Genomic DNA, 24821 nt, shown 5'->3' on the forward strand with positions numbered 1-24821 from the left:
TTTATTTAATTTTCCATTTAAACTACTAATGAAGTACTCTATAAATGTAGGATACTAAAATTATGTCAAATTAGTTCAAATTCTGCACTGTGTGGAAGAAAGTACTGTAATTACTGAACAGTAGAAATATAATTGTTTATAGTACTTAAGCATCACTGCAATTAAGACATCACATTTGTTAAGCTTTCTTTAGAATCTGTGCTTAGTAATTTTTTAAATCTTTTTTTTTAACCTCGATTTCTGAGATTGCTACACATCTCTTTTTAAAATGTCCTTAATAATTTAAAAGTTTTGGTACTCAAAAAGCTCTGTAGAATCTCAGTCTATTAGTATGACTCAGGATTCAAGACTGAACGTGAATGGATTTAATTTTTACTTTGATTTTATTTCATTTTAGTATCTTTACTTGGTATAAATGCAATACCCAAAAGAGGCAGCAAAAGACGAAAGTAGATCCACGTGTAGGTGAGAAAAGGTCACTATCAGTAAATACTGTTCAATAGTGGAAGCCTTAGAAGGCTGAAGTCTTGTTTGACTATTAAAATGTCCTTGGAAATTATTCCATTTGTTACTAAATTTATGAAAACTTTAAATATATATTTTCTTTTTTTATAGTTTTTCTAGCTAATCCCTAGAAACACATAAACATGTTGTTCTAGGTTTGTTATTTTTTTTCTTACTTCTGCTAATTAGATTTTCTCATTAAAACATTTTCCATTAATACCCATGTAAAAATTCTCAAATAATATTTTTATAAGACATGCATACTAAACATCTACTTCCTAAATCAATTTCTTTCTTCATTCTACAAGACTATGACTTTCAGAATAAATAAAAATATGGTGCTAGGTGTTTTTACATGTCCCAGAGCTAAAAGTTGAATGTTCTAGGCTGCCAAAATTTAGTAATAGCTAGTGTTGCCACCTATCACACAAAACATGGTAAGTTCCTTTGGATAGTATGGGCAATGGGTTACTATAGTGAGCTTGATCTCTGCATTTGTGTGTGTGTGTCGGATATGTTTATGATTCTAAGTAGCACCATGCATGGCTATTAAAGGTAAAAGTAACAGCAGGGGCATGGTTCCAAATGCTTAGTAAGGATGTTTATTAAAGCTGGCTCTCAAGTGACAGATAAATGCATAGTTCTATTATGCATGCTAAATTCAGTATGCTGCAAGCTTAAAAGCAGATAGATCAAAACAAGAGAGATTTAAAAAATCATAAAGACAAAATGCAGCTATGTCAGTGTGTGACAGGAAAATATTTTTTCCTTAAAAGTGATTTCCCCTCACCCTGTCAAGAAACATAACCACAATTTATGGAACAAAATTGAAAGCAAATTGGCAGAGTGTGACTTTTCTTAACTTGCCTGGCATCAAGCTTTAAAAGCCCCAAGTAAATTGACTTTTCTTAAGCCAAGGTACAATTAAACAAAAAACTACATCACATAATTACTGCTGTATAATTCTTATTTATTAATGTGCAATATTTAGTTTTTAAAAAACAAAACCAAAAAACACACACGCAAAACAAGACATTAAACAAATTCTTTCATGCACGGCTTCTCTACCTGACAAGGTTCCGCTGCATGATTTTTTTAAGGAGTTCCCTTGCTTGGGGTTGGCATATGTATTTCAGTTTTCACTATCCAGAGTCATATTTGCAGAAAGATATATGAATATTGTAAATGGTGGGCTGTGCTGCTCTCACATGATGCAAACTTCAGTTCCTTGGTTGTCTGGGGCTTTGTGTAAATGCCAATAAATTTGAGAGTTCACCCAACTGTGTCTCTTAACCTTTGTTCCCAAAGGTGAAGGGAAGGATTTTTAATCAAGTAGCAATTTATCTTTAATTAGGAAAACATAATTAGGTATTATCACCTAATTGCAATTACTGGTGGGAGAAAGTCACATTTCATGAGTAGTGACCCATGTTGGGTTATAGATCTCCTATTACTGAATTTTGGATCGGTATTTATATTTGGCAGACAGCCAATAAAAATTAAAAGGTGATCACCATGTTTCTCTGCAGTCCAGTTGTCAAAGTCACCAACTCTGCTGCTGAACAAGAAACCAAGAGATACTTCCTGAGTCACATTTAGCTATTTCTGTTTACCGCTCAGACATCAAGTGTAGATCAAAATAGTTGTATACAAAACGCCCATGTGAAATAGGTTAGGTAACTGTTCCACACTTCATTTCTGGTACAGTTAAAAACAGTTTAATGTCTCAAGGCACCACTATGGTTGAACATCAGATACACGGGTCATCAGCTAATCTTCTACTATGCTGTAAAGTCAGTAATAGCTTGTGCAATTGTGAAAAGCAATCTCTAGAGGACTGTTAAGTACACAGTAGGCACGTGTATTATAATACAAATAGAAAACAATGAATCCTAGAAAAAGCATGTTGAGCACCGTTGTGGCATTGTTCATATTTTTACCTAACACTACGTAAACCTTACATATACAAAATGAAAGACTAAATTTTTAAAGTTACACTCAAGGTTGCTTTTTGTGCTATCTCCAAGTCTATCTCCGAGTCTAGTTCGTAGGCGTACTTTTAGAAGTCGTTGGGTCTTGATCAGCTTCTGTTGCACTAGTAGATTCGTTCAACTGTGAGCTCAAGTTTTCCGAGGTTAGGTGGGAAGACTTGTAGACGATCTCATTGAAGTCAGACCTGATGCAAACCAAAGAAGGGTCATTCAAGGGGTCTTCTACTGAAGCCTGGGTGTTTTCTCGAGTGATTCCCATGTCTTTGCTATGTTCTGATGGAGATTTTCTTTTCATGCGAGTGTAAGTTTTGTCTTGATTCTCCATGCGTGGCTCATTTTTCAAAAATCGTCCGAAGAACCAAATAAAGAATCCAAACCACACAAAGGCTATCAGGCTTGGAACAAAGGCCAGACACTTTACATCAAGACTGGCTCCTATGAACCTGCTGTGTAAGAACATGTCTCCCTCAACATATGTTTTATTAGTCCGAGGGTTAGTGTGATTGGACCTCCATTCCCAGGATAGCTTTGTTCTGTTCAAATCTTTTAAACTTTCTGAGTCTTTCACTGTATATATCTTCTGCCCTGGGCCGATATATTGCCCATATTCATGAGGTTTATAAAATATTTGGTTCTTCCACATATTAAGATCCAAAATCAAGACGAGGAAGATAATTCCATAGTTAAACCATTTGCCTGCATTAAAAAAGAAATACTGCATTAATCAAAGGGCCATAAAATTGCAATAGGGTTTTCTTCAATAAAATGAGGATAATGGTATAATAGCATAAATTATTAATGTTTTAGACTGGTTAACAATTAATTTTTTGAGAGTGCTGTGCTGCCATTAAGTGAATTGGCAAAGGGGATTTACTAAATGGATTCTGGGCATATGAAAACACAACTGTAGGTCCCTGAGCCAGTCATTTATGGTATTTATACTAACAAGATCAAATCTCTCTGTTTTATAGGCACCACAGCTATACTCAAATTTGGTTCCATGTAGGTTATCCTCTAGAACATTTCAATTAATGTGAAAAAACAAAGTCTAATGAAATTCTTAGAAAAGTTCAATGTATGATTGAACATCTCTTACAGTTTTATAATTATGTCTGGGCAAGAAATAAATCATTTTGCAATGCAAGCACAGCAGTATATCAAATGAATTCATATTGCTGTTTGTAGGTGACCTGTTGATTAAACCATTAGTTGATGTGATTCAGATCAATAATCCTTGAGCATTTATTTCAAGACTTTAAAAATAATTGCATCAAATTCTCATTGAACAGAATGCATTTATCAGACATAAATGTAACCATACTTTATGAACTGCTTGAAAAGATATATTTGAAGAGATTGCAACTACTAACGTTCCTTTTTTTAGTATTTAAAAATCTTACATAAATACAATATTTAATGATCTATTATCAAATGAAAGTTTTACATTTGCAAATGGAAAGAATGTGGAAAAACTTTTCAGGTATGCTAGAGTCCATTACAATTTTTATTATAATTTCTACAAATGGACAAAAAGTGAAAAAACTTTCAAGAGATACTAGATTCTATTATAACTTTTTCATTATAAATTACTGCAAGTTTTACAGCATAATGTATATTATAATAATACAGTAATACCTGCCTTATAGGTTTGCTGTAGCAAGTTAGGGGACATATGTACCAGGTTCCAGAAGCTTTAGTTAAAATAATTTTATGTATTATGCCAAAATTTTTTTCTTTTTTATTTGAAGTAACATTATTTAACATTATTGTTACTGCTTCATATGATTATGTATTTGGCAATATACAGTCTAACAAAATATCCAGCTACATAAAAATATAAAAGACATAACTGTGAGGAGTTTAGGAAAGCATTTTATCATCATAATTACACATTTTATTAAAGCTCCTATTATAGGTAAGACTAAACTTTTAATCCTGGCTCCAAAATTACTAGCTGTGTGATCTGGACCCAGTTGTTAAATTCTCTAAAGCCCAGTTTCTTTACATGTAGAAAATAATAGTATTTATTAAAGTTGTCAGAATTTCATGTGATTACTAGATGCTAAGAACAATGTCTGGTACATAATAGGGGTTTACTAGATACTAAGGACAGTGCCTGGTACATAATAGGGGCCCAGTAATTATTATAATTATTATCACGAAAGCCTTGCCTAAACCATGATAATTTTTTTATTTGCATGAGAAGGTGCAACTTGCTCCTCTACGAAGAGAACTTACCTAAACTATATGAAGGGAAACAGTAAATCTGCTTGTCCTGACATTGTTCAGCTATATAGAGTTTATAATATTTGAAATGAAAACTCTTGCCTGAATGATGTTTTTGGGCATACCCAACTGGAAAGTAATTCTGAACACTGGGAATGTTGTTTCAGATATTATAAAATATTTATAGCATCTGGTGTTGTTAAGTTCAAACCACTCATGAGATCTTCAAAACTAAACCAGGTTCATACTAAGGATCAACCATAATAGACTCTGTGTAGAACACATTGGTATATGCTGAAGACATATGTTTCTGCCCTTCAGAAAGGAATTCATCATCTTGTTAGGGGAACAGGACAGAGATCAACAGATAAATAATAAGAGGCTACATCCGAGAGGTGCCAAATGAGTGATACAAACCATAAATGCTGTAGATATTGAGGAAATGGAAAAAAAAAACTGAAGGATACTTTCTGCAGGGAAGATTTTGAGGAAGGAACAATTCATGTGGTCCTTGAAGAACAAGCAGGACAGAAAACAGTTTGGAAAATTCTGTGTTTATTTTAGTTTATGCTTTCAGTATGTTGCAGATAGAACAGTATATATGAAAAGATGAGATGACATGGAAGAAAGAGGCTGAGGGGACAGCAAACAAAAAGAGTGGAGATTATTGTAGAAAAAGGACAGAAAGGGATGAGAAACAAGAGAAATGGAAAAGTTCAGAGATTCTTATCCAGTATTAAGGAGACACTAATCTGTAGATGCCATGACAGAAAGCAAGTTGAAGGAGGGGCTTTGGGTTCTCCTCTGTTGTAGGAGCTTTATATTTATTCCCTTGCTGTAAACTGTACGTGTTACAAAGCCAGATCACATGGTGGGGAAAGAGGTCCTTGTGCTTGTATGACTGATCACCATCTCCTTTTTAAATTTTTATTTTCCTTTTGAGACAGTGTCTCACTCTGTTGCAAGGCTGGAGCACAGTGTTGCAATTATAGCTCACTGCAGCCTTGAACTCCTAGACAAAAGCAATCCTCCTGCCTCAGCCTCCCAAGTAGCTAGAACTACAAGCCCAAGTCACCATACCTGGCTCCCACTACTTTCTTGACTCCCAAACGTTTCTTTCTCCCAAAGAACTTTTTCCAGCACTATTCAATTATTTTTCTACCAAGTGAATAGTGCTGGATGTTTGACCACTAAACTTGCACACCCAAGGATTACTTTTTATTATTTCTCAAGTGTCCTGATGTCTGAACATTTAGATGGGATGGAGAAGGAGCAAATTAAAACTGTGTGGCCTAACATCAGTTAATGGATATCATCATCTACTCCAACACATCTTTACTGGTTTGTAAAAGGGAACACCATGGAGACAAAGCTGCAGGCTAGAAATCAGCAGATGGCCCTCTCATCCCAACACTTTTAAACTTAAAGCATATGACCTTGGGTCACCTGTTTAACCTCTCTAGACCACGGTTATTCTATTTTCAAATTGAGAAAACTGAACTAGATGCCTTCCAGTTCCATAATTCTGCCCTCCTCCAACAAATCTGTCTACTTATTGGTCGTGTATAGAATCCAATTTTTTATTCTGTGAAATGGAGAATAATACCAGTGTAACTACCTCAAAGGATTATTTGTGAGGATAAAGTGAGATGTTGTACTGGAACACTCTCTGAAATATATTGTTTGCCAAATATGTAGGGTGGTATTATTTCTCCAATTTCTTTTCCCTACTTCTTTATTCCACACAGTATAGGATCTTGGTGACGGAATAGAGAGAAGGACATGTAAGGATTGTAACAAAGATATATCCTAAAATTGATCACATTATCTAACTTTTCTGTTGGGATAAAAGAGTAGACATTACTAAATACCAACAACAGGAAGATGACATGGAACCAGTTATCCAGGAGGACCCAGTGTGTGGCTCTATGTAAATATGCTTTGTGAATCAGCATATTTAATATGTTAAAAATCCTTAGCAATTAGTAGTTTGTCTACAGTAGTATTGGCCCTGAGGAAAGACCTTTTATATCTATGAATTTTGAGGCTAAAAAACAGGGGATTGTGTCCCTACCTCTCTGCCACAGAAGAGAGGCCATGTTGGGGTGGGGAAGTGCAGAGGGGAAGGGATGCAGTGAGCCAGGCTGCCTATTCATATCACATTTCCCTTCTTCTCCCTCCTGCGAATGCAGCAGCGTCCTTCCCTCACTCAGCTAAAACTTGAAGCTGCTAAAACGGTAGAAAAAAATGGCCCTTCTTATTATTTTTGTTTGTTTGTTTCTGCCCACCTGATATGACCTCTAGTTCATTTATCTGTTTACAGAGGAAGGATGTTCATCTTTTCTGTCATCCATCCTTCCATTTTTCCCACACACTGTGTCATTATCTTGGTAATGCTTTTTCCTCCTTAAGAAATTCATTTTGCTCTATCAGATGTGGCAAAGCAGAAGGTAAAGTCAGGCAGGGCAACCCAACCCCTGTGTTCTTGTCTATAAAGTGAGAGAGTTGAGCTAGATAATCTTTAAGATTTCTTCCCAGCCCTGGGAAGACTCTTTGATGAGTCTGTGAAATAAACATTGCCTAAATCTTAGTGTTTTATGCTGGGCCAGGAAATCTCAACATTAGAGCAAAGAAGATAGAATATACAATTTTAGAAGGAGAAAGGTTTTCTGAAAAAAAATTGTATATTCTGAGAAACAGTGTTTACCATAAAAAACAAATTTGAGTCCCTGAAATGACCCATATAGAAAGGATTTAAGACAAAAAAGAACAGAATAGAAAGTGCTTCCATAGCCATTTTCCCAAGTGTGTTGTTGTGAATATATAATCGACAGTAACCAGAGGGTTGGTATTTCAGCATTAATCATATGAGAGCTTTTGCATTTTCCCCTGTTGTTTCAACTACATAGCATGATGTAAATCAGCAAGGAGGTAGGGTAAGAATCCATACATTCTTTCTATTAATCTCCTTGTTGCAATACTTCACTATCTCCTCTAATGAGAAATCACTGCATGGTGTTGGTGGGATTACCTCTTTTTTGGTTTTGGGGCTTTTAATGAATCTTACTGCTTGTCAGAGATGATATTATAATGAAAATTTTATCTTTTTACTTTGTGGGAGTTTACAGAATCCGAGGATAGGTCATTTTAAAAGGATTCTTCATTAAATATCAACCTCGCTTAAATAGCAAATGACAACAACTTGAGGGAAAGTGTTATTTTTTCAACTAAGGAAAAAGACTATAAGGTACTGATAATTCCACCATAGAATGAACTTTTCATGACTGAAATATGCAAATATAATATTTTTAATCTTTTACGCTGCAGAGTGCCAGTTAGCACTGTGGTTGAGCTGTGCTGTGGGCCCTTCTCTACCACGTGGGTGCGATGACTTGGCTAGACTTTGACATCCAGTGCAGGTGTATGGATGTGCAGTTATGCTCCACAAAGTCATTCAGCAACCATCATGGGACAGCACAAAACCAGGGCCTTGAAGAAGATGAATTTTGGATAAGAAAAAGAAATATGCAATTTGCTGTATCAGTTTTCTTGGCCATCCATATTCAATCTCCCTTCATTCCAGATGTGAGCAGTAAAAACAGGGCTCATGAGTTAGCATCTCTTCATGTCTCTCCCTAGGCAATTTAGGGATATCTAGAAACCATGTTAAGTACTTGGGTTATGAGGAGGCCATGTAGCAAACTGAAAATATTTACTTATTAATTTATGAAGTAGTCATAATTACTTGAGTTATCAAAGTACTTTCTTAAGACTTAAAAACAAACTGATACAGCTTCTCAAAGTGCCTCTCTTGTCATTGTTACTTCCTAAGTGGGCGATCATTCCTTAGGAAGCAATCCAATGTGAAGAGTACAGGTAGGAACATGTGATCATAAACATAGAAAGAAGAAGACAAGTGGTTATACTGAATGAGATGACCACTAGACTATGACTTTCTTGAGATTGGGAATTGTGTCATGTTCATTTCTGTGTTCTCCAGATACCAACTAGTTTTTGACACATATTAATTCAGAAAAATATCTGTTAACCAACTTGTAAACTATGAGACAATGTGCCCAGAAAAATACACAAAGTTTTAGCATTTCAAATAAAATGCACGTGTCATAATTATCTGATGAATTCCATGATATAGCTAAAATTGGATATAATCTGAAAAACTGGGAAAAGCAAAATGTTCATGTTTCAAGGATTATGAATAATTATATATTTCAAATCCTTCCTCTGGCTCTGAAGACAATTCCTAAAGGGCATGTAAGTTTTATTACAAAGGTGCTCATGTATGTACAAATGAAGACAGGATGCCTCAGGGTGGGCAGGGCAGACACTCAGGGCCAGCAAGAACTGACAGGTCATGGGCAAAATGATGGCCCTGAAGAAGATGAGTTTTGGACAAATAAAAGGAATTTTATTTTATTTGCTGCTTTATATAGAAGTAAACATAGTTAACTCTTAGAGCTGAAAATGAAAATTGCTTGAGGAGAGGTTTGGAAAAATTCACAACTGAGAGAGGACCAAGAGGTCTTTGTGTACTTTGGATAAATTCATGATCTTCGGGGACTTTCTTTGTATACAGGATGCATCACATTTCCTTATAACAAGTCCCTTGCTAATTTTGCCAGACAGAACATTCTGCTAGAGGAACTACTGGCCTTCCCCTCCCCAGCCTTCTCATGGCCTGATTCATACAGGAGAGTTCTTTTAAAAAACCACTTTCTGGGAACTCATTTGCTAGAAATCATGCACCTATGAAAATAAAATCCTTCATTTTTATTCATTATTTTTCATATTCTCACCATTGTAAAACACCTGTACCCTCATACAACACAAGAAACTGAAATAGAACAGACACTACATAGGTTTGTTTACTTCTACATGTTCCATTTTTGCTGAAAGGGTTCCCGTGGGCATCATCGTGCCAACAGTGTGAATTCTTTTCTCAAGGCTGCACAGGTCTTCCTTCTGGCCTTTTGCCCAACCCCCTCCTAATTTACTCAGATGATGGCCACCAATGGGACACTTCCTTTGTCTGGCTGCGATGACAGATGGCAGAGCTTCCACTGGGATTGGCATTAATAGGACTCAGAGGAGCTTCCGAGACTGAATTGAGAGGCCATTCCTCTCTCACCTTCAGAGATTTAGTACATCGCATTTTCAATCCATCTATGCACTTCCTTATAGGTAAAGGGGAAGAGGGCAGAGAAGATCATTATACAGTTGCTTTTAGCATTTACTTTTAGGAGGAGAACAATGAACTTGGGCTAAAAGTACCAGTGTTACTTAATTGCTGACCATTTATTCCCTTTGTTACTGAAGTCAAAATTCTAAGAAAAAATATATTTTAAAACACCCTTGGATAGAAATGATTTATTTTTATAAGCTGTGGCCCAGCTTATAAAATGAAAGCTCATACATACTGCAGCAAGCCATCTGTCAAGGGGGATCCAGATGAGCTAAACAGATGCAACAATTCAAGTTATTTCTGACATGCATAAATAAAACTAGCTTGGAATCAGGATTAAAAAAATACTCAAATCCTAAATGCTTTTAAAATGTCAATGGGAACTCATCAGTGTCAGATAACCTTCTACATATAGAGTATTTCCTTGGGAGAGAGAATTTTGTATTCTTAGCTTTCTCCTTTTTAAGGACTCAGGACAGCAGATAATAGTAGAGAACTCAGAAGAGTGGATAGGTGGCAAGAGGGCACCCTCTCAAGCTACCCAGCATTTCTGAATTAAATAAAAAAGACAATCTCTGGCCAGATGAAAGAAAGAGCTTTAAGTAAGAAACAGTGAAAGCTTATTGAAAGCTTACTACATGGCAAACAGTGTCGTAAGTGCCTTACATATATTATTTTAATTCTCACAACAACCCTATGGGATAAGTATTATTACTGTGCCCATTAAATAGATGAGAAACTGAGTCTCTGAAGGGTTAAGGAACTCGATGATCACCAGTAAGTAGCAAAGCTAGAGCCCATGTATCCAACCTCTTTGCTCCATTGCTTCCGTGTATGCTGGATGTCTTTTCCAGATCATAGGGACATGGTAGATTGGGGCCAAGGTGGAATCAACTTTTGACTCCAGAGACCCTTCACGGTCCTTGTCCAGGCTCTTCTAGTGCAGAATGAGCAAAGCAGATAAAGCAACAGAGGGAGCCATTTGGGGTTCTACAGGTTCCCTTCCCATCCCTGGCTCCAGCTTCCTCTGTGGTCACTCAGACCAGCACCTTTCCCCAATCATAGTCTCCTCTGCTGGCCCCAGCTCTAAAATTTCAGCTCCTAGGAGGACTCTACCATGTGCCTTTCTCCCTGGTCATCCCACTGCTACTGAATTTGCATTCTACCCCTTGGCTTTTGATTTTAACAGTTGCCTATGAAAACAAATTAAAGCTGAGATAAGAGGAATTCTAACTAGAAAATGTCTCTCAGTAGCAGTGTGTCTCAAAGAGCAGTCCTCTGCCAGCCAGCAGACGTATCACTTGCCATGCTTGACAGAAGGGTGGATTCCAAGTCTGCTGCATACCTCAGGCATCAGATTCTGGAGGTGTGGCTAATGCAGATGTCTTTTAAATAAGCTCTCCAGGTGATTCTAATACACATTAATGTTTGTGATCCCCTGATGGATCTAGAGGGTTTTATGCTTACTAACCCCAGTGGTGATACTATATTTAGTTATCAAGGAAAGCACTGAAGTCTCCATAAAAAAAGTACCAGGACTTGGAGGAGCTGATCAACAAGCTAGAATTTGTAGTTCACATGGAAATTTGTAGGCTACTAACTATTGAGAATATTGAAATGCAGCATGTAGCACAGTATTTTGGAAATTTTACCTAGGTTTCCACAGAAACAATTGTCTTACAAATGTAGTCAGGTAAAGCAAAAAGCCCTTCACAGAAGACTAGATGCCATTCTGGGGTGGCCTCAGCAATCTCTTCAGCCAATTAACAAAACAGAAAGAGTAAAAGAAACAGAACGAAAAAGAGAGAAAAGCTCAGACTGCTTCAAATTCCAAACCTGTGCCATTTTCCTAGGTATTTTTATCATGGCTATGTGAATGCATGTGAACAAACTGGGTTTACCACAAATTGGATTTAATTTGTTTATGGTGGAGCCCTTCACTCCACAGTCCTCACCTACCCTGTTTTAGTTTATTTTTTGAGACAGGATCTAGCTCTGTTGCCCAGGCTAGAGTGCAGTGGTGCCATCATGGCTGACTGCAGCCTTCACCTGGGCTCAAGCAATCCTCCCACCTCAGCCTCCCAAGTGGCTAGGACCACAGGAGTGTGCCATCATACCAAGCTAACTTCCTCCCTCCCTCCCTCCTTCTCTTTCTTCCTTTCTTTCTAATTTTTTTTTTTTTTTTTTTTTTTTTTAGAGCTGAGGTTTCCCTATGTCACCCAGGCTGGTCTCAAACTCATGGGTTCAAGTGATCCTCCTGCCTTGGCCTCCCAAAGTGCCAGGACTATAGGTGTGAGCCACCACGTTCCGCCCCCTATTTCACTAATATTTTGAATTTAAGCTCCAGGATCCTCAAAAGCCTTTTTGGTAAGTCCAGGCACCCAACTGTTTGCATGGCACACTTCAGGGAGATGCTCTGATCTTGTCTGTGGTTTCTCAATCAGAAAGGAGACATCCCCAATTATCAATAGCACGTGGGGGAGCTTTTCCAAAGTCCCATTCCCTGGCCCTCACCCAGACCTACTGGATCAAAACATCAGTCATGAAACCCAACAATCTCTGTATTTATAAAGTTCCCTGATGACTGGGCCATCAGCATCATATGGCAAACACTGCACCAAAGTCTTAATTACAATACTTTCCCACCTTCGGGCAAACCAGATTAATGTGCAGTCTGCTACAAAAATTTAGCCTTTCATCCTTTTAGGTTTTCAGAAAATAATTCTTGGTGGGAAATGGGTTTTAGTTCAAACAGAAGCCATGTATCTGCTTCTATCTAAATGCACAGTAGGCTTTACCTCAAAGTTAGTAACACTGAAGCTTTAGGGACTCTGCATGCATGGCCCCCTTCCGAGGCACTGAATATAATTTTGAGATGTAATTTTATATTCATCTTCTTAAACAGAGTATTCCACATCGTGTAAACTCTGGACACCACAAATCTGAAATCTGTACCATCTATAAATGACAATGTAAATGATAAAGTTACACAAAATAACCCAAACTAAATATTTATAGCAGCTCAATTTTTTTCTTACCAATAGGTTCTCCGTTTTTTTTTTTTTTCCTTTTTAAACCTGAAGTTCTGTACTTAAGGAGGATATTTTTGACAAGGCATTCTGATAGTCACAGACAATATTAGTGTAATGATGGCCTGGGACAAGAGCTTGTAGCAATAACAGATGGTCTACGCAAAAGCCCACCCAAAGGGATATGATGATGCCACGTGTGTGATAGCTGTTTTAGAAGTCCAAGAGGGTAGCATGCGGCAGAGATTAAGTGGGGACTCTGAAACCACACTATGTGACCTGAACTCAAATTGATTGATTTACCCAGTGAGTTTAATAGATGGGCCTCATTCATTTTGAACAGGAAAAGAAACCTGCTGCATCTTCCCTATTCATGAGCTCATTCTCCAATTTAGGAAGGTCTCCTCATGCTCAAAGCAAAAAACAGCCTCCTAGCTGGGAAGCAAAGGTTTTTTGCAGTACTCAGATGTTAAAGTTTTCTGGGCTTAGACTATTTTTATTCGGCAGCACAGACAGTAGTGTAAGCACAGATTTCTTCAGCAGATTTTATTATAGCAGGTGTGGGATCCTAGGCCATTGTCCTTAAAACAGACACACATTCATTACCTGCATTTGAACAGCTTTGAACTAATGCCATCCTTTATCGGTGATCATTCAGCTGTCTGCTGCTTGTCATAAAGAAAGAGAGATATAAAACGTAGCTCAGGGAAGCCCTTTTTAGGTGAGAATGACTGATATGTCATGAAAGGATATTATAATAAATCATATTTTAGCCATTTCAAAAGCAGAAAATATCTGAAAATAAAATAATCTGAAGATCCACAAGAGAATCACTTAAGACGAACCTGAGCTTTGCCACAGAAGTAGGTTTTAGAAAAATCAAACGAGAAGTGGCCTAACTCCCTAAAAGCATATGTTCTGATTGGGGCTCTAGGATACCATTGTTTTAATTTTAGCAACAAATAAAGAATACGAGCATAAAGAATATAACATTGAAAATAGACACTGAGTTCTATGTGGTGAAAAATAAACCCATCCAATGAACAAGGCCAAGCAGAGTGGTATATGGAGTATGGCAGAAATGGCTCTCCACACCAAAGATTTTTCTTCCCTCTTTGATAATCCTACACTAGAATACTAGATCTGACACCAGAAGTGGCTGCTCGACTAAGGACTATATTTCCTTGCTCTCCCTGACTCTAACTAGGGCTATGTACCAGATATCATCAATGGAACATGAGGAAAGGTGACATATTTCTTTTCCAAGCCCAAGAGGTTAAAGAACAGACAAGCCTTCTTAATCACTTTCCCCATTCTCTTTATTTCCATCTGCCTGCTGGATGCTAACACTGAAACTGTCCAAGCCACCAGTAACCTAGGTCCCAGAGTGATAGTATGGAGCCCCCTGTTGATCTGAAAACCGCCTTGCACTGTTAAGTGAATGAGAAATAAAATTGTATTTATGTCTCTCAAATATTATGGCTTGCTTTTTATAGCAACTCGCATTACCCTGACTAATGTACGAAGATAATCAAATTGTGTTCGAAGGTACAACACACCTGTTATGTGAATACGATATTCCTCCTTGAAGATCTTCTGGAAGAAAGGAATCTTGAACTGCATGTGAGGGGTGTGCAAACCAGGGAGATTTACATCAACGTCTCCCATGAAATGGGGGAATTCCCAGTCCTGTCAGAGAAAATCAAATAAAAATGTATTTGTGATTTGTTTCATTCCTAAGCAGCAAAACATCAAAAGTTGACTTTTTATAAGCACTTATTTTAAAATCATTTAAATGCAGCCAGCTGTTGGATATATCAGTTTCATTCTGTGATGGTTATTTTATGTACATTAGGTAGCAGTACATATTCAAAATCAAAATTAAGTTGTAACTTATATCTTCAGATTTTCTTTTTAATGTGGTAATAAGAAACCAATACAGAATTGATTTGCATCTACACATGTTTATCTCTTTCATTCTGGAGAAGTGAACTTAAATGTTTTTAGGAAGGAAGTGATCTGTATTTAATATATATGGGATAAATTTGTTATTTTTTGTTTCATGACTTTTAAAAAATATGAATCTCATAGCATGTTTTCTGTAAGAAGACAAAGTAAAGAAGATCTGATTCACTTAACCAAGTTCTTTGATTCACATCAAGTGACTTTTACTGATCATGTCTGCTGGCAACCATCCAGAATGTAAAAATGACAGGCACCTGTCCTGCTCTCTTGCAATTCAGCATCAGTTTAAGCCAAACAATGGAAGACCTGACATGGTAGCATGAGAGATCAACAGTGAATTTTAATTCCCAAATTGTCATTAGTTATTTCCTTGTTGTCAAGGCAAAACTGGGTGGGCCAACCCTCCTTCTCTGAAGGAAGGGAAACAGATGCAAATGAGAATATTTTTGTCTCACCTCCTCTTGGTTTTCAGATAGAGGCACCAAATTAAAGTTCATAACTAGCATATGAAGAAAGAATACACAAAATTTGAAGAAACATTTGAGATAGATCCATAGACACTAGTATACACATTTTCACTTGTAACACCTAAATAATCACCAAATAATCAGTCCTATATTTAGTTAATATTCTTTAAAGAATGAATATGAAAAATTCAGAAACAAAATATTAATTTGAGATTTTAATCTATTACATCGATATAAAGAAATTAAGTCTATTCGAGACTTTTATATATGCAGCTGAGAGGGATGTGCTAGTAATATAGTGCCTAAACTTTTTAGAGGTTTCCATGTCTATTCCACTCTTCTCTCTGTTGGGAATTCTGGTTAAGAGCGAATGGGCCTTGAAGAAAAGATAATATGTGAGTGGCAGTAACCAGAAAAGTCTGCAATGTCTACCAGTTTCCTGATCTATGGATCATTTCAAGCTGCTAATAAGAAATAAATATACAAGAAGAAAAACGGAATGATGCAACATTATCCTGTTCTATCAGTGTACGTGTAAATCTCTTGTTGGTCTCACCTCCACTTGTCTTTCAGACATCAGCAGCAAATAGACATGTAATTTGGGAAGTTCATAAAATCCAACACACTAAAACTGAATTAATTTGGCACATTTTGATCTAAAATATTAGGTTAATGTGCATTTGCCTTTTTTCTCCCACTAATGCCACCTTTGTTCTTTCTATGTTGCTTGGAAGACGTTTGCAAAAATAATAATAATTGACATTGAATTTAGTATTTTGCTAAAGTATAACTCATGAAAAAGTATGCTTGACCAAGAAAATCACTGATAACCAGAATATCTTTTAATTGCCCTGGATAAATGACACAAAGCATTATCAATACAGTACTTCTCTTTTTATTTCTGGGTTTAAGGAAGAGAAGATTTCTTGGCAGTAATTGGGCAAGTGTATTCAGAACTGGCTTCTTTCTAGAAAGACACTTTTGAATGCTCCCATTTAGCTTTTCCTTCAATGAAACTAAAGTTTTCTATTGGGTATGAAATTGGTTTTAGTTTGAAAGCAATCTCTAGAGATTTCTTGTAGACTACGATCAAAATCCCTCTCTCTCTCTCTCTTTCACACACACACACACACACACACACACACACACAGTTCCTTGATTATTTCCCACCTGTACTTTCACAGAGAAAGATAAGTTACGGAAATAGAGAGTAAAGGAAAGAGGGGGAAGAACAAGTCTTAGTTTTTATCTGGAAGATTATTTTTTTTTCTTTTTTTAAAGAAAGGGCTCAGAGAAGGCAGTTTGGACCTGAGGGTGTGAAGTGTGAGAGAAGCAGCTGGTGCCATGTAAGAATTTTTTAAAAGAAGATAAATAAAATAGATAATGACTCATTCATAAAGTCTTTCATATTCATCCTTTCTATTTTACTTTTTATAATCACGATTTTGTTTTTCCAAACTCTTTTACTTAATCTCCTAAAGCCTTACCTCCATTCTCTCTCTCTACTAGATTTTTACATTTTAATTCCTACTCTACATATCTCTTCAGACTCATCATTCTTGAGTGAGTGTAAACTCTGGCCTAATTTAACTTGGAGCAGAACAGTAATAATGATAATTGCTAACATTTTGCAGGACACGTGGGGCTCATTTAATAGAAAACGGACATCCTGGCCAGGCGTGTTGGCTCACCCCTGTAATCCCAGCACTTTGGGTGGGACAGGTGGGCAGATTACCTGAGATAGGAAGTTTGAGACCATCCTGGCTAACATGGTGAAACCCCATCTCTACTAAAAATACAAAAGTTAGCCAGGTGTGGTGGTGCGTGCCTATAATCCCAGCTACTTGGGAGGCTGAGGCAGGAGAATTGCTTGAACCCGGGAGGCAGAGGTTGCAGTGAACCAAGATTGCGCCTCTGTACTTCAGCCTGGGTGACAGAGCAAGACTCTGTCTCAAAATAAATAAATAAATAAGGAAATGGACATCCTAGGCTGATGAAACCTCAGGTATTTAAAGGAGGTAGAAAGCAGAGAGAGTAGGGATGGTATTCTGAATCTGTCTAGGTTCCAGTCTCTTCATGTATAAATTGGTGTTTAATATGTCAGCCTCACAAGCTCCTTGGGAGGATGAGGTAACATTAGCACACTGCTGGAGATAGAGGTGAAAGACAGGTGAATGTCCAACAAAAATGGTTTATTTCCTGGCATAATTTCAAGGTCAAGTTTATCCTGACAGTCAGGCAAAGGAAGTGGATAGGTATGTTTCCAGAAGGGCCACACATTGGCTGTTTCAAGGTCCAGGAGAAAAAGGAAGAAAGCTGTGTTCTCCTTTCTGACCTTACCCATTGCAGAACACTGGCCCCTTGGGGCCTTTGACCAGGACTTGGGCCACAGCACAGTCCTCCCAGAGGGTGCCTGGAACAGGGCTGTTGAGAAGGGCACCTCCCCCAGAGACATGTAAGCATTGGCTCCATGAAGACAGAAGAATAGGAGCTTACTGGTTTCTTGTGCAATGTGGGTCACACTGTGTATAAAAGACTTTAACAGTGTGAGGGAGACATTGCTGCTATGCAGGTGGGAGGCATAGCCAGCAACATGTGTAACCAATGGCAGAGGAAATCTGTGGACATTTGGGTTATAAATTATGGAGCATCTGCAACATTCTATTATCATCCTAGGCTGTATATTCATGTATATACTTACATACAAAACCATCCTGCTTGCTATTATTAACCCATTTTTTATTGAAGTGTAATTGACAAATAAAAATTACAAATATTTAAGGTCACAATGTGATGTCTTGATATATGCATACATTATAAAATGATAACCACAATCAAGCTAATTAACACATCCACCTGCAGATGTGAACATCTGCCTCAGGGAAGCTGTCACTTGTCCAAAGTGACATAGGTGCCATGCAGCAGAGCTGAGGTTTTATCTGGCTCCAAAGAATACATACTTTCTGCTAGGCCATGCTGCCTTTAACTATGGAAAGTGACATCACTTCCTGCTTTTAATTCAGAACTGGAATTATTTTTATCTGCTGTATGTGTTCTAATTGAGAATCACTGAAGGCAGTCGTCACCAAAAGCCAGTTCCATGACAGGCTTTAAACTATTTTCCTTCTTTTTCTTTTCTTTTTTCTTTTTTTTTGTCACAGGGATGTCATTTGATTCATACTACCTTGATGTAAACAAGAAAACCTACTTAACACTTTCTTCAAGAAACAACTGCCCCAGGGATAGTTGGCTTCTAACCAGACTCTGATGAGTGGAGAGATTTGACTAATGGGTGATTCACAGCAAACACTGAGATTCTCTTGGCATCATAACTATGGATGTATAGCCAGTTTTATATACCGATTGTATAGAAGTGTTATGAGAGTCACGGTTTTCTTTCCTTCTACATAAATGTAAAATACATATTTTGAATACAAGATAAAAATGTTGAATTAAGGGAATGATGAGGCAAGAGGTGTTCAGCTACAAAACCCATGGTAGACAGGCTAATCCTGGGATTGTATACTATGAAATATTCATTTATTTTGTTCTTTAAGAAGTGTTATCGGTGTTTAGTAATTCACAGCTTTCTTATTCTCTGCTATTAAATCTTACAATAACTGCAGAGGTCTATGAGATCGGTGGTTCAGTGATGTGAGAATTACTTAGGCACATGGTATTACGCTACTCCAGTTCTCATCAGTTCAAGGTAATGTACACAGTGTGAACAGACTTCCGACTTTGCATCTTGCTTCATATATGATGAACAGTTAATTTTTATTCATATGGGGGTATTTCCCATATAAAAGTAAAAGGACAGTGTCATGATATATACACAATCTTATTTTTTACATATATGGATGGTTTACTTTTGCCTGAGCAATGAAAATCAGTTACTGATCCCTATTATTCATGAGCCACATTAGACAGAGAATTTCAGTTCGATGTTAAATATATAGGCAAGATCATCTCGGGATATCTTGGATTCATAATTTCCCAATGTTTTCTCATTGAGACCCATGCCTCAGGGTCAAGGAAAATAATTTGGTACTATTCAGGGGAACTCAAGCTTGAAATCAACACTGTTTTGAATTCCCTGACTGGCATTCAATTTCCCAAATCAAATGAAGAGACCTCATTTCTATTTAGAGAAGCGTTAGAGGATAAAAATGTAATGATTACTCCACCCTGCAAAACTAAAGCCATAGTATCAGAATAAAAGTTGTATTTTCTAGGCTAAAAATTAGCCACCTGGTTTATGAGAAAATTGATAGATTAGATTAGATTTTAGTGAAAAGCTGATAACCATTTAGAACAGAGTTGACAATAGATTCTTAAACTTTACTATAAAATACCAACAGTTTTCAATGTAATAATTTGTATATCTTCTCTTTATAGGCATTAGATTATTAAGCTTGAATGATATCAAACATCAACTTTACAGATATATTTATTTCTTTCCATGTTAATCTCTATCCCACCATATTTCATAACTGAATTTAGATCTATGAATATCATAACATCATTCTACCGAAAATTTCCCCAGCTTGTGAAGTGTCCTTAGCTTTGCTATGCTTAGCAGTGTCCTAGCAACCGAATTTCAGATGACAGTGAGCAGTGGTGGCCTGGAGAATTGTACTCAGGCTTTGGGTGATATTTTTGTTTCTTATTAAGAAACTCGAGTGCCTGATTTCTTTCAGCAACACTGTACTTCTTCTAATTGGCAAAGTTGCCCCAGTATCACTTGGCCAAATAAATCCATAGAAACCTTGACATACAGTAGATTTTGCTTGTTTATTTGTTTATTAATGTAAGCTCCAGGGAGCTTAGAGGAATTTCTTTCTGTTTTGTTCACTGCTGTATTTTCTATGGCTGAAATAATGCTCAGTATATAGTGAGAACTCAAATATTTGTTGAATTGATGAATGGAACTCTCTGAAGGTTGAAGACACACAACAATCCTCACCTGTAATCCCAGCACTCTGGGAGGCCAAGGCAGTCAAATCACTTGAGTTCAGGAGTTCGAGACCACCCTGGCCAATATGATGGAACTCCATCTCTACTAAAAATATAAAAATTATCCAGGCATGGTGACTCATGCCTGTAGTCCCAGCTACTTGGGAGGCTGAGGTAGGAGAATTGCTTGAACCCGGGAGGCAGAGGTTGCAGTCAGCTGAGATTGCACTACTGCACTCCAGCCTGGGTGACACAGCAAGACTCTGTCTCAAAAAAAAAAAAAAAAAAAATCCCTTTGTGGTTTCACATAAATGGAAACACAAGATGGATATAAGTTAACAGAAACAACACAATAAATACTTGTTTTTGTAAATAAATATTATACATCAATCTTATATTAATTATTAAAAATTGGTTGTCTTATTTTTTCCCTATAAACTAGTTGTACTGGAATTATACAGAGTGAAACAAAGATTGAGCCATTTGTCATTGATCACAGAGGAAAGGAGTGGATAATTAGAGAGAGTGGAAGTCATTGTAAATATCATGAGAAGAGGCAGTAAATGTTTGGAGAGTTGGTTAAAAATGTTTGTTGGGGTGATCCAAGTCACCCTTTTCATCATCATGTAAATGCAAAGAAGTTCATGAGACATGTCTAACCAAGGGAGAGAACAAGGAAAGAGAATATAAACCAACATGTGATTTTAAAGGTCCGGTGATCATTTCGAACAGTGAATGACAGCAGGAGGAGCAATAAGGCAAGGCTGAATGTAAGAGATGCCCTGCGGTAAATGTGAAGGATGAACAATAGAGACATTGCAGGAGGTTACTTCCTAGATGTCCTTGACAACTCCCCTTTTCTCATATGTTGTATTCTCATTTTCTCTTAATATTTACTGTTGTTTTTCCCTTCAAGGGCAAATTAATTCTGTAACCCTTTGGAGTTTTCTCTCAGGAGGAACTTATGCTATTTAAAGAAATTAAAATCTGTGGAGAAAAATCTAGACTTTCTGGTTCAAGTAGGCTTTTTTCAACAAGTAGTAAAATGGCAGACCTCATTCATCACTAAAACAGATCCAAGTCAAACTGTGACCCCTTACTTGAAATGTTGTTTAAAACTTTACTTTTTTATGTGCTTTTGTATATTCTAAAACACCAATGAACTCTCAATATTGTTGTTGCTCAAACAATTTAATTATCCTAAGGATCTATTTTATAGGGTGGCTTAATGTCTTTTATTCATCAATAATTTTTCTTACTTGCAAAGGCCAATATGAATTTTTCTGGAAAATTCTGAAGTCAACATATATAAATTAAATATAAGTAACAGTTTAGTGCCTATAGAAAAAGGAAATAAGTCAAGCCCAGAAGAGGCCTGAAAAGTAAGTATAGTCTGTTACTTTTCAGAGGCCTTGCCTTGAGGCTCTGGCAAGATAGCAGCAGGTTTTTAAAGCAAACTTCCTTACATCTAGACACCTTGAAAACATCATTCCTTTAAGTGCCAAGGTAGAAACCTGTCTGATGAAATGCACTGGGCCTCATTTAAAGACATCCTGCCCTGGCAGACTGATGTGATGAAGGACAAAATATAAGTCAGTCTTATAAGTGTTTATAACTAATAGAAATGTATCATGTGGCATCTAGGAAAAATGGAAAATCAATATCCCCTCACTAGGCAAATATGGTTAATTAGTACACAGGAAAGAATGCTTAATATCTTAAAGACACCAATAAAAGGGGAGAGGGGGTGCAAATAATTGGCTATGAAGAGTTGCTGATAACTAAAGTTAGTGCAAAGTCTAAAGAAACGCATTCAATGATAAGTCATCTTGGATCACCTTCATCAGTTATCAAACAACTTGATCTAGTTAGCACTTCCTAAGAAGAAGGAAAGTTAACTATATAAATTGGCATATTCCTTACTCAAATGAGTGCTCCTCCAATAAGGAATGAGTGAAATCTAGTGGAACAAAGTTATTAAACAACATATTTGTGTTCTTGTTCAGGCTCTGGCTACAGTTCAATAGCACATAGCTCCTACTTACTTGGTGCTTTATTATATTTGCATATTTGGTACAAAATGTCACTGCTCCAGAATCTGTTCTGGCTCCACACATGCTGCCAGGAATGGTCACATTCAATTGTCTGAATGAATAATTTCTTCTATGGGCTATATAGGAAAATTAATTGCATACTGTCAAGAGTAGGTATTATTGTCCTTGGTAACATTTTTATTTAATATCTAGGTCATTTTTCTCCATGAAAAAAATAATGATGATGGAGATCAGTAGGAAATGTGATTCAATATAGAAATATTCACTTTACAAATACCGGAGAGCATACAAAGTTGATCTAAATATTAGATGGTGGGTAGAGGTGAATGACCTCCAGAGTTCTTCACAATGGTTTCAGTTCTATGATTATACGTTTTTCTGGAATGTCTTATGGAGCATATATTCTATTTGGGGAGACAGACCAATCAGAAAATAGCAAGATAATGTGATGTCAAATAGTGATAAGTGTTCTGAAGCAAATAAAGTAGAGAAAGGGGATGGAGAATAGTGAGTTGGGTGTGGCTTCTATTTTAATTATTAAAAAGAAAACTTCTCTGAGGATGACCTTTGTGTGGAGTACTGACTGATATGAAAGAAGAAGCCCTGAGAAGCTCTGGAGGAGGATTATATCAGCTAGAGGAAAGAGCAAGTGCAAAGGCCCTGAAGAGAAAATGAGACGATTGTATTGAAGAAACAGCAAGGTAACAATGGTCATGGGAGCGTGAGTGATGCGGACAGTTATAAACCAACTGCAGAAGGGGTAAAAATCTGTTAGGAGACTGTTGCAGTGGTTTAGGTGTGAAATGATGGAAATTTAAATAAGGGTGGCCAGGTGATCAGATCAAGGTGTATTTTGAAGGCATCACCAAATGAATTTCTGAATGTCTGGAGCAACTGGGAAATGGTAATAGCATTTGCTGAGAAGGGAGACATTGGAGAACCAATACACTTGCAGAAAATAGAGAAGTGGGTAAGAAATCCAGAGAACTCAGAATATGCTAATGTGGAAGGGCTTATTAGACATCCAAGTGGAGGTATATTATGTAGGTAGTTGAGAATCTTTGGGGAGAGCACAAGGCTGGAGATATAGAGGTGGACTCACCAGTCTATTGATCTAAGGCCAGAGAATTGGATAAAATCATTTAGAAATGGGGCATAGAAAGCCAAGAGAAGAGGCCAGGGACTGACTGAGGCACTCCCTCATTTATAAGCTGGAAGAGAATCCCGTAAAGAAAACTGAAAAGAAATGACATGTATTAGAAGAATAAGAGCAAGTGGTGTCCTAGAAGCCAGGTAAAAAAAAGTTTCAAAAGGGAAGGCATGATTGACTTGTGTCAAATGCCCCTGAAGGGTTAAGTAATAAAAAGACTGAATATTAACCATCAGATTTGGCAAAACGGGGGTTGTTGATATTGATAAGACCTTTGAGCTCCTGAGGAAGCTGACATTGGGCACAAAGGCCTGATTGGAGTTGGTTCAAGAGAAAACGGGAGGTGAGAAGTAGAGGAAATAAATACGGAACTCTAATGAGGAGCTTTGCTGTTAGTCGGAGTACGGCAAAGAGGCAGTACCTGGAGAGAGACTATGATTAGATTAGTTTCAAATAATTTTGTTAGCATAAAATAACTTGAATTTTAGTAGAACAGAGGACTCTGACATGTGAGATTCCCTTTTAATATTTTCAGTAGTTTTTGCAATGGCAAATGTTAAAAGCCAGTGTGCACCAATATGGATACACTGGTTGTTTACAGCTGGTGTCCATTCTGATTGTGCAGTATCTATTCTCTTTGGTCAGTACTGCTGCTGTACCAGTAGTTAAATATTCTGACCATAACTCTTTGTGAAGTCAAGATGGTTGTTCTTCTAAAAAACAAAACAAAACTGGGTTAAGTTCACTGTGTCTTGAATGTAGCAGGCTTTTAGAAACAACAGGCTGGATCCTCACTGCTCTGTACCCAGTGTGGTTTCTTTCTGTTTTCATCTTTTTTAGTAAAGACTTCAGGTTCTGAAACAACCTCTGTCTCTGACCCCTATGGACCACCCTGTGATAATATGTAACAGAAAGTAAGACCTTTAGAGCAATGGGTTTGAATTGGCAGGCTTTCCATGCTTTTCTTCAATGAGTGTTAGGTCAGGAGTGTTCATCCTCTGAGCTCTAGAGAAAAATTATCCACCCTCATGTAAGAGAGGAAAGACTAGGAAAACGAGATACACTGGAGCAGGTTACAGGGAAGGAAAGAATAAAATACATTTTGTTGTTGGAGAATTATTCCCTCAGTGAATTGAAAAATTTTCTGAAACTATTGTTAGTCCAGAGGTCAACGGCCAAGAAAAGTCTAAAATACACTACTTTCCTGGTTGGACACCTATGGGAGAGAGATTCTATCACTCTCAGGGTCTTTTTGGAAAACAAGTACACATGCTAGAGT

General features: G+C 37.1%; 1 protein-coding gene across 3 annotated transcripts in view; it reads right to left on the reverse strand.

Annotated features, from left to right (window-relative positions):
* Positions 1–1453: 1453 nt before the first annotated feature.
* The window catches only part of TMEM117 (transmembrane protein 117), a 589216-nt gene continuing 565848 nt past the window's right edge, over positions 1454–24821 (reverse strand). For 2 of the 3 annotated variants that reach the window (XM_033222346.1, XM_033222347.1), the window contains exons 7-8: positions 14510–14639; positions 1458–3191 (exon numbers count right to left, since the gene is read on the reverse strand). In XM_033222346.1, the coding sequence (XP_033078237.1) occupies positions 2545–3191; positions 14510–14639 (777 nt within the window). In that variant the 3' untranslated portion in view covers positions 1458–2544. Of the gene's footprint in view, positions 3192–14509; positions 14640–24821 lie in introns of all 3 variants that reach the window. The other variant, XM_033222348.1, reaches the window with a different exon arrangement.

The sequence above is a fragment of the Trachypithecus francoisi genome, unplaced genomic scaffold (assembly GCF_009764315.1).
Source record: "Trachypithecus francoisi isolate TF-2019V2 unplaced genomic scaffold, Tfra_2.0 Lachesis_group11, whole genome shotgun sequence".
In the NCBI taxonomy this organism is placed as follows: domain Eukaryota; kingdom Metazoa; phylum Chordata; class Mammalia; order Primates; family Cercopithecidae; genus Trachypithecus; species Trachypithecus francoisi.